The sequence below is a fragment of the Lepus europaeus genome, chromosome 2, assembly GCF_033115175.1.
Source record: "Lepus europaeus isolate LE1 chromosome 2, mLepTim1.pri, whole genome shotgun sequence".
NCBI classification, from domain to species: Eukaryota; Metazoa; Chordata; class Mammalia; order Lagomorpha; family Leporidae; genus Lepus; species Lepus europaeus.
In genome coordinates this window covers 149,265,126-149,280,182 of record NC_084828.1, presented here as the reverse complement: position 1 = coordinate 149,280,182, position 15,057 = coordinate 149,265,126, and the positions used below count along the sequence as shown (strand labels likewise).

General features: G+C 42.9%; 1 protein-coding gene across 1 annotated transcript in view; it reads right to left on the bottom strand.

The window, feature by feature from the left end:
• Nucleotides 1-15,057, bottom strand: part of CPNE4 (copine 4) — a 395,639-nt gene that overhangs the window by 154,614 nt on the left and 225,968 nt on the right. The window contains exons 3-4 of the mRNA XM_062179027.1: nucleotides 7,250-7,321; nucleotides 1,898-1,972 (exon numbers count right to left, since the gene is read on the bottom strand). Of these exons, the coding sequence (XP_062035011.1) occupies nucleotides 1,898-1,972; nucleotides 7,250-7,321 (147 nt within the window). The remainder of the gene's footprint in view (nucleotides 1-1,897; nucleotides 1,973-7,249; nucleotides 7,322-15,057) is intronic.

The following is a 15,057-nucleotide window of genomic DNA, read 5'->3' as shown; positions in this document are numbered from 1 at the left end:
GAGGGTTAAAAGCTCACTCTCTTGGACATCAACATGCAATGCACCCACCTCACACTAATGTCAAAAAGTCGCTGTTTGCAAAGGTTTCACGCAATCTACCAATAACATCAAGAAATACAGATGTGGTTTGCTCCCCAGGCAGAATGGATTACCCTCACCAGGATGCTCTGAATCCTTTAGCATATCTCACATGGCTATCGTATTATTATATTGTTTGGTTCTTAAATTTACAAGTCACTTCAATGATGAATTCCATCGTTGAGCTTCATTGCCCCAGTACTGTAGATCCCAATGCCTTCGTAATGTATCTGTGTCTTGTGCAGGCTACTTAGTAATCTAGATAACTAAGCAGGGGCCCTTGCTTCAGCTTGCACTGGAAAGTGAGTATTCTAGTGCAATATCTTTTTTTTGTTTTGTTTTGTGATGTGCTTTCTGCAATACCTTGTACATAACAAACACCCAACAAAGTTTGATACATGAATAAGAAATGAGTGAAAAAATGAGCAAATAAATGAGTGAGAAAGATGAATGAATGCATATATGGGCTGTATTTTTTTCTAGATAAGGAGTGAATGAAATATACAGGGAAATAAACTTCTCAAGACCTTAAACAGTTGCTTGAGGCATAGCTTTCCCAATTTTAGCCTAATGCTCATTAGTCATTGAAGAAGTGAAGTTGCATCCCCAAATCCCCAAATTTCTAGTTTTACTCTAGGAAAATGGAGTCCTACACGAATACATTTATTGATGTGATTTTTTAAACTCAGAATATCGTTGGAAGGAAATCATGGATGTCATATGCTGAAGTTGGGTAGGGCACCACCCCCCTTTTTAAGGTGTGGAGACTGAAAAACTTTTTCTGTATGTAGACACCAAACAGAGCCTGTGATTCGGCAGAAATTGTAAGGTAAAATAGAAAGAGTTACAGATGGAAGTTACATTGACACTTACTAGTAGTTTTACCACTTACTAGCAGGGGATGGCAGCCATGACAATGTGCCTTGAGGACTCCTAACTACAGGGAGTGTAATGGACCAACAGCCTTGGCATGCGTGCTCTTAAATTCATTCCTGCATTTGTACCCAGGCCAAGCTTCCCACAGGTTGATCCCAGCTAGTGATGGGTACACAGGGGACATTAAGACCTGCCCTTTCCTGGGAGACTCGGGGCTTCCCCATGACTCATTGTGGCTCCAGGACTCCCTGGCTGCCTTGCTGAGCACCCCTCAAATGGTGTGGCTTTCCAGAGGACTTCTACCACCCCTCACTCCCTCTCTTCACACATGGTGGTCTGTTGGCTCTTCCAGACTGCTCCCTTATGTTCCCTTTGTAGCTATTTCTCCTAATAAAATCATTGCATATTGAAGCTTGTCTTAGTAGATACTCAGAGGACCTGGACTAATAGTTGCAGTGATCTTAGACAAGTTACTTCATCTTAGAATCTCTTTCCTCATCTGCAAAAGCGTTAATAACACTTGGTACATGGGAGTTGTACAGATGACTAAATGTGGTAATTCATGAAAAGCCCTTAACTCTGTACGTGGCAAATATAGTTGCTTAATAAATGTCAATTTTCTTCCCTTTCCCATTTTCTCTTTCCCCTTGATGTGCCCCTAACAAACGAGTTCAATCATATTTTCCTTTGCACATCTGGCCTGTGGCATTTAGAAACAAATGAAGTCTTAGTGTAATAAAACCGACTTGTTTTAATCCAGTCCCTTGCCTTCCCATTAAGTGCTTCTCAACGTGGGAAAGCCTTGCTCCGCACACGTTTCTGAAATCTTTGACGGGTTTAATAATGTGGTTTGAAAGGGAAAAATAGCTACGGGGGGGAATCTGATTAAATTGTGTGTGCTAGCTTTATTACTTCTTTCAACAAGGTTAATGCCAAACACTACCTTGTCATCCAATTTCCGTGCATTGAATGCAAGTTCAACGTAGTCATCATTGCCAGATAATTCTTCTGCAATCACCTAAAGGAAAAGGCACAGATTAGCTACGTTTGTAGAGGGTGGACCCCTTATCCCAAGAACCCACGAGCAAATTTAGCTCACATTTTGACAGAAAATTCACAGAGACAGAGGTTTCAGTAGGGAGTTTTTCCATAGGGAATATTTTCATGATCCTGTTGAACATGGCACAGCCTGTCCAGGTACCCAAGGGAACCTTCTGGAATCTACAATGGTAGATGTTTGGATTTTATTTATGCTGAGCAGGAGAATAAGATGGATGGGACTCGAACTGAGCAACAGATTGGAAGCAGAAATTCAGATGAGTATCTCTCTTTACAGATCACAAAGCATTGGATGGTACTTTTATAAGTAATTATAAGTTGTTCTTTCCTTTGGAAAGTTACAAAGCAGGAAAACCAGTACTATTTCTCTACTGTTTTGAGTCAGACTAGCAAGGGGTGAATGACTATACTGGTCTGCTCTCTCCAGACCATGGTGTATGCACATCAAGGAGGCTCTTTTGTAATATATCACGCTCCAATATCTAATAGTCATTGACTCTCAAAACCTTAGGGTTAGAATTGGTAGAAAAAATCAGTAGAAGAACAATAACAAAAAAAGCAACATCTGGTTGCATAAAGGTTGAGCCATTTGTAAATAATGTCAGGATTTCATAGACATTTAGGGGCCACAGTACATGGGCACATTTATCAACCTGGTTGAAATACTGAGATTTAATTCAATTTTATATGAATTCCGAGCTCAACTTTTCCATTATGAGTCAGTTTCATATGATCTAAATAATCATTAGTATTGGAAAACTGAAGTTATTTGCATCAGATATTAATGCCAAGACAGTTGTTTGTAGAGGGATAGATTGGGAGAGCATGAGCATCTGGGAGGAAGAGACACGAGTCCAGGTACACAAGAAAATCTCAAGAACTTTTTGATAACTCAGGAGCCATAATATTTATATTTTAATGAGGTTCTCTCTTGTTTCTAATCACGTGAATGCCTCTTTTTCTTAAAAAAAAAGTTTATTTACTTGAAAGGCAGAGTTATAGAGAGAGAGAGGGGGAGAGACAGTGGGAGAGATCTTCAATCTGCTGGTTCACTCCCCAAATGGCCGCAATGCCTGGAACTGGGCCAGACTGAAACCAGAAGCCAGAAAGGAGCTTCATCCAGTCTCAAGTATTTGGACCAACCTCCACTGCTTCCCCAGGCCATGAGCAGCTGGGACTCAAACCAGTGCACATATGGGACACTTGTATGGCAGAAGGCAGCTTCACCTGCTACACCCACAATGCTGCCCCCTGAATGCCTCTTACCCTCTGTTTGAGAAATGGTCCTTAACTATTTCATGGTCACAGACATCTTTGAAAAGCTGATGAAAGTTATGACCTTCTCCATCTGCATAACCTAGACAATTTTATATATATACTTTCCAGTTGTTTCTTGGGAGCTACTGAAGCCAAGGTTTAGATCTGAGGACCCAGGATTAAGAAGAGTATTTCAATGTTTAAAATTAAGAAAATGAGGCCGGCGCCGTGGCTCAATAGGCTAATCCTCCACCTGCGGCGCCGGCACACTGGGTTCTAGTCCTGGTAGGGGTGCCGGATTCTGTCCTGGTTGCCCCTCTTCCAGGCCAGCTCTCTGCTATGGCCCGGGAGTGCAGAGGAGGATGGCTCAAGTGCTTGGGCCCTGCACCCCATGGGAGACCAGATAAGGACGTAGCTCCTGCCTTCGGATCAGCGCGGTGCGCCGGCCGCCACGGCCATTGGAGGGTGAACCAACGGCAAAGGAAGACCTTTCTCTCTGTCTCTCTCTCTCTCACTGTCCACTCTGCCTGTCAAAAAAAAAAAAAATTAGAAAATGAAATTTTTCTGGAATATGTGGAGGAAGAATGTTTCCAAGATACTTTAGAGAAGTTTTGTTCTCTCAGGAAAGAGCCATGGCATGTTTCATACTGGGTCCACAGGGTCTGTGAGCTTTAAGAGTGAGCCCATGGCGCCTTGTTTTTCATAGCACCGGGGGAGGTCTTCAAAGACCACTCAGGGAAGATGCTTTACTGAGACAATGCCATTTAGAATATCCGAGCAACAAACTCAGGTAACTCTTGTGAGAAAGGCCACAGTGTTCACCCCCGGGAATCCCTTTGGATTTTTTCCTCTAAAAAATGCTTTCTTTCTTTTTAAATGAACCAGACATTCTCAAGTTATAAAGGAGTGTTCAAAGTGAAATTGTCCAGCTTATTAATAATTTTTTAAGGTTTATGTACTTATTTGAAAGTCAGATTACACAGAGAGAGAAGGAGAAGCAGAGAGAGAGAGGTCTTCCATCTGCTGGTTCACTCCCCAATTGGCCGCAACGGCTGGAGCTGTGCTGATCCAAAGCCAGGAGCCAGCAACTTCTTCTGGGTCTCTCACATGGGTGCAGGGGCCCAAGGACTTGGGACATCTTCCACTGCTTTCCCAGGCCTTAGCAGAGAGCTGGATAGGAACTGGCGCAGCTGGGGCTTGAACCAGCACCTATATGGGATGCTGGCACTGCAGGCAGCAGCCTCACCTGCTATGCCACAGTGCCGGCCCCATATTAATAATCTTTAATATTGATATTTTGAGAGTTCTTTCTGTCTATTCAGATAAAAATTCTGTATATCAGCTGAAATAAATCAGGCGACATGGTAAGTTTTTAACATTTATTCAGTGAAAGATATACACAAGAAAATTAGGGCTCTATTTAGGAGAGCAAGAACTCTAGAAGCACAAGCTGGATCCGTACCAGGCAGAGAGCAGGCTGGGAGCCACCTGGAGCAAAGTCTGTGATTAGGAGCAGCCACAGGTAGCTCAGCATGGGCCAGAAAGCAGAGGCAGAGAGCAAGCCTGGGGCACTCCATGAGTCTTGGGCACCCCATGCCTTTTTATCTATTTCCTAAAGGGGAGTTGCTATGAACAGGTAAAACCAGGTAAGCACAGGAGATCATGAAAGGGGCAGGGCAGAGGCGTGGTTGTCAGCCCACAAAGCTAATCAGTTTAATCCTATCTGCCTGCCTATCTGAGAAGGAAATCAGGAGATTTGCCTCCCTAGCAATTGCGATTCTCCTAGTACTTCCCCCCCACTTCCTCCCTGGCCCTTGCTTTTGCTTTCTTTCCTTTCCTCATTCTTTTTTTTTTTTTTTCTTTTGGTCTGCACAGCTAAATTGTTGGGTCACTTTTTCTACCTTTCTCAAGGACTCTAACACAAGATCAAAGTATCAAATACTTTCTGTTTGAAAATTTAGGCTCTTATTTAGAGATACTTCCCATTGCCCAGAAGAACATTCTTCCATGATAGAAATGTCCTGCACACTACACTGTCCTATATAGCATCCGCTAGTCACATGTAGCTATTGATCACTGGATATGTGGCCAGTGGCTACTGAATCAGACAACAAAGCTACAAACTAATCCACTAAAGAGGAGTCTTAAACGCTGGGCTCTCTGGTCCTTAGGCAATGAACTAAGCCTTGGACTAAATGTTATTAAAGCAAAGGTTTAAATCTTGGGGGGAAAAGTTCCTCACCAATACTTCTTTGTCTTTTAAATAATAGCCAATCTAACTGGAATGAGGTGATATTTCCTTGTGGTTTTCATTTGCATTTAACTGATAACTGATGTTGAGCAGTTTCTCAGGTCTCTGTTGGCCACTTGTGTGCCTTCCTTTGAGGAAGGATCTATTCTAATTTGTAATTGGATTATAATGATGGGCTTTTTTCCCTATTGTTTTAATTTCTTATATACTCTAGATATCAACTCCTTACCATATGTAAAGCCTATAAATCTCTCCCATTCTGTAGGTTATCTCTTCACTCTGTTGTCTGTTTCCTTTGCTACATAGAATCTTTGTAAATCATTGATGGGAATTTAAATTAATACACCCATTGTGAAAAATAGCATGGGAGTTCCTTAAAAAGCTAAAACTAGAGCTATCATATGATCTAACAATCCTAATACTGCGTATGTATCCAAGGGAAATGAAATCAGTCAGTTGAAGAGACACCTGTATTTGCATGTTCATTGTAGCACTATGCATAATAGCCAAAAAATGGAAACAAATGTTCATCTATTGATGAATGGACAAAGAAAATGTTGTATATATACATAATGGAATGCTGCTCATTCACAAAAGGATGAAATCTTATCATTCCCAACGACATGGGTGAAACTGGAGGTCACTATGTTAAATAAAATAAACGGAGCACAGAAAGGCTTCAAGTACCCCATGACCTCACTCACATCAGAGGCCAAAATAAAAAATCAATGATCTCATAGAAGTCAAAAGTACAATCGTAGTTATCAGAGGCTTGGGAGGGAGGAGGGGTAAGGAAGGAAATTTGATAAATGGGTACTAAGTTACAGCTAAGTAGAAGAAGTATAAGAAGTTCTGGAGTTCTGTTGCACAGCAGGGTAACTAGAGATGATGTTAATGTACTGTATATTGTTACAAAACTAGAAGATAGGATTTTGGATATTTTCTACCATAAAGAAATGTTAAAAGTTTGAAGAGATAAATATATTTATCTTGATAGTACATTATATACAATGTATACATGTATTAAAACATCACTTGGTACTCTGGGGTGAGCATTGTGGCATAGCAGATAAAGCCACTGCTTGAGAAGCTGGCACCCATATGGGTGCCTGTTCAAGTCCCAATTGCTCCACTTCCAATCCAGCTTCCTGCTAATGGCCTGGGAGAAGCAATGGAAGATGGCCCAAGTACTTGGGTCCCCGTCACCAAAATGGGAGACCCAGATGAAACTCCTGGCTCCTGGCTTCAGTGTGGTCTAGCTTCAGATATTGCAGCAATCTGGGGAATGAACCAGCAGATTGAAGATCTCTTTCTGTCTCTCCCTCTTTCTGTAACTCTGATTTTCAATAAATAAAATAAATCTTTTAAAAAATCACATGGTACTCCATTAATGTGTACAATTTTTCTACCTCAAATTTTATTGAGAGAGATAGCTTTGATGATCTGAAAGCTCTAGACAATTCCGTATTCTTCCTCTTCTCAATAATCTCTCTATTTGCAGAAATGTTTAGTAGAAGAAAGCAACCTCCTTTTCAAATCTTTTTCTTTCCTGTTTTTTTTTTTTTTCCAAGAGTACAAAAGATCAAAACTGTATTGTCAGGACATAGAAAGAGGAGAAAAAGAAAGAGGTGTCTTGGAACATTCAGCACTTGTGGCATCAACTCCCAACTCTTCCCAGGTGCCTGACCTGGACCAGCCGGTCTGTTCAGGCAGCACTTCTGGGCTTACCGTGATAGAGGATTTTCCTGCTGTGTTCCCATGTTTCAGCAAGGATTTGGACAGCTTTCTCTGGGAGACAATCTGTACAAAAGAAACAAATCATGGAGATACTAATCATATAACTGTATGTCAAGTTTTAAACTTTTTCCTCTACAAAATTATGCATTTATAGCTCTACTTAAAACTTGTTAATTATGACAGCAGCTATGTCCATTGATAGTCTAAGGTTTGCCTGTAGGCTTCTGCTGATACAGATCATTTCTCCTCTTTCCTATAACAACGTGTGATATGAGAGTGAGTAAGGAACTACACATAATTTAGTCAATTAGGAGGTGGATTCATTGTTGAGACATTTATATCAAAATCAGATGGATGATGTTAAATGTGCATACATCAAGATAAAGCATATGAAGCTTCCGAATGATCTCACACTAGCACTAAACCTCTATGCCAATGGAGGGTGCGATGCAGGGAGGGAAAGAACCCAAGGTCCAAATTTGCAACTTTTGTGTCTATAACCACTAGAGTTCTATTTTTAACACACCCATTAGGAAGCTATAAAGTAAGTCATAAAGAAGCTGATGATCAGACAAGCCAATAGGAGTAATTGGGGTCTTTTCCACAATTTGGTGTCAATGGTTACATGCATTGACAACTAAAACCATCATCATATTGGGAGCTATTCTTAGCTGCTCCATTCCCTACTTCCTCTCTCTCTTTTTTTTCTTTTTTAGAAGAGAAATTTGAGAAGATATTGATGGGTACACAACCCATGATTCTTGAAAGAGAAAAGAATTAAATGAATCAAGTGAATGTCATGCTCATCATAGTTTCGGAGGACACATCGCCCATGATAGACAGCTTCTACATAGGACAGTCCCAGTGATCTTGGCTTCCTGGACTCAACTATTGTACAATCCCATCCCCCTTGAGTGTGGGATGGACTTTGTGTTATACCTCAAATGGGCAAAAATTATGGGATATTGCCTCTGAAATTAGATTACACAATGACTGTGACCTCTCTCTTGCTCATAGCCTCTCACTCTCTTTCTCTCAGAACCTTTGGGGAGCAGCCCTGTTGTGGGTAACCTATAGAGAGGTCCATGTGGCATGGAATTGATGACTGCAGTCAACATAGGGGTCCTATGGCCTACAACAGCCATCTGCCTGGCCCTGGAAGACCCTCACTCAGGCTGAGTCTGAGAGAACTGTGCCTCGACGGCGGCTTGTGGGAAGCCCTGATCCAGAGGACCCAGAAAAGCTGAACCTTACTCTTGACATATGGAACTGCAAGAGCATAAATGTCTGTTTTTCTAAGCTGTCAAGTCTGGGGGTAATTTTTAGCTCAGTAATAGGTAATCATACATGTATCATGTGCAGAAAGATTTGAAAGGAAGTCACTGTGAAAGGCAGGGAGAAACACCCATTCTCTGCTCATGTTACGTTGTCTCTGTGTGACAGCAGTGAAAATGCAGTGTGCCAGTGCCAGATTCAGAGTCCAGAGAGCTTCCCCAGGACAAGCAGGTTTATACATCTTCATGGCCAGTCTGCTTTAATCTGAAGAGGAAGCAAGACTTCTGTAAAAAGAACCACCAGGTGATGGCAATGATGACAATGTCAATGACAGTGATAGGCACTCCAATTTAAAGACTATATATTACATGGCAGATGCTTCATTCACCCCATAAGTATTTATTTAGCTCCCCCCTATATACTAGACTTGGTGCTAGGCACTAAGAATAGAGTGTAAAGAAAAACTAGATGTAAAACTCTGGCCTCATGGAGCTTACCATTTCTCCCTAGGGATCTCTCAGCAAGGGAAGTGGGGAAGACATGTGAATAAAAGATGAAATAAGGGTCACCTATAAGCAGTAGCTATGCCAACATCTGATTAAAGAAAGACAACATATTTCATTCCCCAAGTATGATCTCACAAATATCTGTCATTTATTGCATACCAGTCACCACGACTTCATTGGACCCTTACAACCTCTCCACCCTGTAACTGCCCATTCAACTAGGTCACCAGGATGGGTAGACCATCTTTTCCTAACGTGCCTCCCAACACCCACACTATCTCCTTCAAGGAGGACTACTTGACCCATGCAGATCTGGATGGCCATAGTTCTTTCTGTTCCCTCTTAACTGATCTAGAAATATCAACTTTTCCTGATGCAGGAAATGAATAGAAAATTATTATATACCAGCCAGCTCCTGTTTTTTTGCAAATGCTAGGAAGGTAAGCAATTGCCCAAGAAATATCTCTTCTTAGGAAATGGGCATTTGGTATACAAGTGGCCAATCAAGCCGGCAACAAAACAAACTTGTTTGTCAGCCTCCAGGCCTCCATCTCATTTCCAAAGAATGAGTAATAATTAGGGTTTCAAACCTTTCATTGTAATAATGATGGGCAAGCAACGAGTTCCCATTCTTAGGACTGTCAGGCAAAAATAGCAGAGAATGCCCAGCTGGAGTGGCGATCTACAGAGAAAATCTATTTGTTGCAAACCCCATTTATCATGGAAGCTTTGTTGCCACTAAAGTAACTACATCAGATTCCAAAAGGCCCTTGGTCTTGGTTAGAGACAAGGTTCACCCCAGCTGCAGCTGACAATTGAGGCCAACAAATAGTAAGCTCTGCCTGGCATCAAGGCTACAGGGGATGCACTTGTCAGAGTCCTCTAATTTGATGCTTTTCACCCTGTGGTGGGGTCACAGCTGCAAACCTTAGCATTCAATAAAAACACGAGATGTAGAGGGAGGAAACAGAAGTTGAAATTCTGTTAGCAGGCTTGGACTAGAGGGACAAGGGTACTATTAGGTCCCTGATCTGCATCCACACATGGCTCTAGGAGGAAATGCTTCTTCCCTGGTGATGTGGGTGAGGGCTTCTGACAGCATGCGTTCTCACACACCAGAAGATCCACTGCTTCGTTTAGCCAGCAGAATAAATAACTTGGCCAATATTTCAACAAGTGTTTATTCAGCTGCACTTTCTTCCAAAGTCTCAAAACAGTCACGTTTTGGCCTAAACAGTACCCTGCTGTTACTGAAAATATCTTCAGAATTATTTTTTATTGTTTTAAGACTGTTATGATAACAAATATTTATTGAACACTTTCTATGTGCCAGGCACTGTTCACAGGCTACAGTAGTGAGCAGAACTAGATTAAAAACATCTTTACAGGGCCGGCGCCATGGCTCACTTGGTTAATCCTCTGCCTGTGGTGCTGGCATCCCATGTGGGCGCCGGGTTCCAGTCCTGGTTGCTCCTCTTCCAGTCCAGCTCTCTACTGTGGCCTGGGAAGACAGTGGAGGATGGCCCAAGTGCTTGGGCCCCTGCATCCACATGGGAGACCAGGAAGAAGCACCTGGCTCCTGGCTTCAGATTGGTGCAGCATTGGCTGTAGCAGCCATTTGGGGGGTGAACCAATGGAAGAAAGATCTCTCTCTCTCTCTCTCTCTCTCTCTCTCTCACTGTCTAACTCTATCTGTCAAATAAAAAAAATCTTTATAAAAGTTTACAGTCACAGCTCTGAACTGAACTGATGATTCCCAAGCATACATTACAGAACTTCTACTCCTCGAAAGAGAAAAACACATTATATGAAAAATCTTGGTATGAATAAATTTAGAAATCACAGAATTAAAAAAAAGTATAATATTGCAACTGCAGGACTTGGCAAAACTTCGGGTGCATATCCCCCTAAGGAGAAGCACGTAATGAGATCCATTACCCGTGTTGGGCTCCAGTAACTCTGGTCAAGGAGCATCTCCAGTGTTCTGAAAACTACTAGACTAACCGCTAGGACTCCATGTGACCTGATCACTCACAGTAGCAGATCTAGGACACGTGCCTAGAATCCCACTGCCCAATCTGTGGTTCTCTTATTTGGCAGCCTGAGCTGACCAACACACACAGCTTATAAGAGCTGAAACCGATTCATTCCTTCTTTGACTGTCTATTATGTGTTGGTTACTGGGAATAAATTGATGACACTGACAAGCAGTATCATCATGGAGACAGTGATATGGCATATATGTTAAATTTCAACTCTGCAAGGTCAAGTGATGAGATAGGGATTGGTCTCTCCTAAAAGATCAGAGAAAGCATTTCTGAAGAAATTACTCTTGGCCTGAAGGTGTAGGGAAGAGGAGAGTTAAAGAGAGGGCTGATGCTCCAGGTAAAAGGAGGATTGGTGTTGTGACACAGTGGGCTAAGTTTCTATTTGGGACACACACACCCCATATCAGAGTGTCTAGCTTGAGTCCTAGCTCCTCTGCGTCTGATTCAGGTTCCTGCTAATGCACCTTGGAGGCAGCATATGATGGACCAAGAACCTGAGTTCCTGACATCCACTGGGGAGATCCAGATAGAGCTCCAGGCTCCTGGCTTCAGCATGGACCAGCCCCAGCTGTTGAGGGCATCTGGGAAATGAACCAGCAGACTGTGCTGATCTAAATACCTATGCCCTAGTCCCTGAAATTTGCTTGTCTGACCTTGTATGGCAAAACCAACAAATACAACTGTTTCTGCAAATGTGACTAGATTAAGGATCATGAGATGGGGAGGATGACCTTGGATAATCCAAGTAAGCCCTAAATCAGAAGCACTTCCTTTTTACAGCAGGGAGGAGGTTGATGACACACAATCATAAGAGAAGGTGAGATGAAGGCAGGGCAGAGGGAGATTTGAGATGCTTCCCTTCTGGAACAATGCAGCCTCAATCTGAGGAATGATGACAGATGCTGGGAGAGGCAAGGGCTGGGCTCTCCCCTCCAGCTTCTGGGTCATGAACCCCCTCCAGCCTCTGGGGCGTGTGGTCTTGCTGACACCTGGACTTAGGACTTCTTCCCCTCAAAATTGTGAGAGAGGACATTTCTGTTGTTCTAGACCACCAAATTTGTGGTAATTTGTAAAACTAGGCAGAGGAGGCTACTATATTAGATTAGTACAAGATCAAGTTCAAAGTCCCAGGGAGCTATGGGAGGATGGCTTTGGTTGATGGCTGGTTTTAGGGAATGCCCAGCATCACATTTCCCTTCCTAAGACATCTGGACAATATCACTTCACCCAGTAGAAATCAGATTCACTGAAACAAAATATTCCATGGAAGACCTTTGCCTTGGTGCCCTCCCTCTCTTTCCAGATCTCTTTACTTGCACTACAACACTGCCTGAGTACACAGAACCCCTGAGAACTTTGTTTCTCATACACACTATAAATAAAATTTTTTGTAAAAACATTTTAAAGAGCATTTTAAAAATCCTTCAAGGGCCACTATCTTTCTTTTCTTTTTTTATTTTATTTTATTTTATTTTTTGACAGGCAGAGTGGACAGTGAGAGAGAGAGACAGAGAGAAAGGTCTTCCTTTTGCCGTTGGTTCACCCTCCAATGGCTGCTGCGGCCGGCGTACCGTGCTGATCCGATGGCAGGAGCCAGGTGCTTCTCCTGGTCTCCCATGGGGTGCAGGGCCCAAGCACTTGAGCCATCCTCCACTGCACTCCCTGGCCACAGCAGAGAGCTGGCCTGGAAGAGGGGCAACCGGGACAGAATCCGGCGCCCCGACCAGGACTAGAACCCGGTGTGCCGGCGCCGCAAGGCGGGGGATTAGCCTAGTGAGCCGCAGCGCCGGCCCACTCTCTTTCTTTCTTACGGAAATATTTTATCAGCACTTAGTAATTATATACATTTATATCATACAGGGTAATATTTCAGTACACGTATGGAATGTGTCATGATTAGATCAGGGTAAGTGGTATATCCATCACCACAAGTATTTCTCATTGCTTTGTGTTGGGACATTCAAAATCCTCTCTACTAGCTATTTTGAAATATGCCGTTAATTATTGTCAACCATAGCTTCCCTACTGTGCTGTAGAACATTAGATGTTATTCCTCCTGGAGCAGACATTTGGTGCAGTGGTTAAACCACCACTCGGGATGCCCATATCCCATATCAGAGATTCTGGGTTGAGGTCCTGACTTTACTTTCAAGTCCAGCATCCTGGTAGGCAACAGATGATAGCTCAGACACTTCAGTATCTACCACTCTTGTGGGAGACTTGGGTGGAATTCCTGGCTCCTGGCTTTGGCCTGGTCCAGCCATGGCTGTTGTGGGCCTTTGGGGAGTGAACAAGGGATGGGAGATCTCTTCCTGTCTCTGTCTCTTTGACTTTCAGATAAATAACTTCTTTAAAAAAGAAGTTATTCCTCCTGCCCAACTGCACCTCTATGCCTGTTAACCATCCTCTCTTCATTCTCCTCCATATCCTTTCCAGGTTCTCATAATCAACATTCTACTCCTAGGAAGTCCACTTTTCAGTTTCCACGTGTAATCAAGGACATGGGGCATTTGTCTTTCTGTGCCTGACTTATTTCATTCAATGTAGCATCCTCAAGTTCCATCCATGTTGCTGCAAATGACAGGACTTCATTATTTTTAAAAAAGATTCATTTATTTGAAAGGCAGAGTCACAGACAGAGGTGGAGACACAGAGACAGAGACAGAGAGATTTCACCCACTGTTTCACTGCTTAGATGGCCGCAACAGCCGGGGCCGAGCCAGGCCAAGCCAGGAACTAGGGGCTTCTTCCAGGTTTCCCACGTGGGAAGCAGAGTTCCATCACTTGGGCCACATTCCACTGCTTTTCCTAGGATAGTAGAAGACTGGACACAAATCAGTGTCAACAAGGGATGCCAGCAATGTAGGCCGCAGCTATATAAATTTCCACATATTGGTGACTGTGAGATGTAAGAGCTGTGCTTTTTCTTATGCCATTCCCTGTGCACCTTCTCCCTTCAAATTCACAATTTTACTCATTTCTCAAGATCCACATTAGAAGTCTGGAGTAGTTGCTGTGGTAGAAGGGAAGTGAAATGATCTATGGGACTGAGAGGGACTTTTCCCTTGCTGTTCACCCTCCCTGTCCTCCATCCCCACCCCACCCTCCAGTGGGCCCTCCAGCAGTAGCAGCAGCAGCGTCAACATGGCCAGGGAGCTTGTTAGAAATGCAGAACCTCAGGTCCCACCTCAGACCTGCGGAACCAGAACCTGCTTTGTGCACACACTCATGTTGAGAAGCACTGAGATAGAAAGTGAGAATTGTACACAATAATTGCATAATACGGTTAGATTTAAGAGATTTGATGTAAAGGGGACATTAAAGTTAATTGGATATGCTGATTTGAACTTTCATTAATGGGTAAAGGTTGTAGGAACTAAGAAATGCATGATTTTGAAGCTTTCTGAACCACGTAGGGGATAGGGTGGCTGTTGGGCCTTGTGTTTACATCTTATGTAAATTCAATAAGGTCTCAACTCCCCAGTGGAGACCCACAGGGAAAATATTCAGAATCACAGCAGCAATGGGTAATCTATTGGTTTGGGCTTCCTGTTGTAAGCTATCTATTAAGCAAAGTTCTAATTACTTCAAGGGTAATTAAAGGCTGTTACTGTTTTTCTGACTTCATTAGCAAAGGACAGAGTGGAGAGAGAGATTTGGAAATGGAGACAGGAATTTTCAGGCTGCTTGTGTATTAATTATTGGGTAAGACCCCATTGTCATTGCCAATGACCTGGCTCAGTTATTAGCCAGAGGACACTGACTGTGTCACCTCATCTCATCCCCACTCCCCTAGCCACATCACAGAACAATCAGGAGAAGGGGGGGAAGGGCTACATCACCAATAAGCCCAACGTCCAGACCAGAGTGTTTTTCCAGGTCAAGGGCATATGGCAGCTGTTCACCCAGCACCCCTGGAAGGTTGTGACTTGTCTCCAAAATATTAAGATTCCATAGGAGAGAGGAGGAT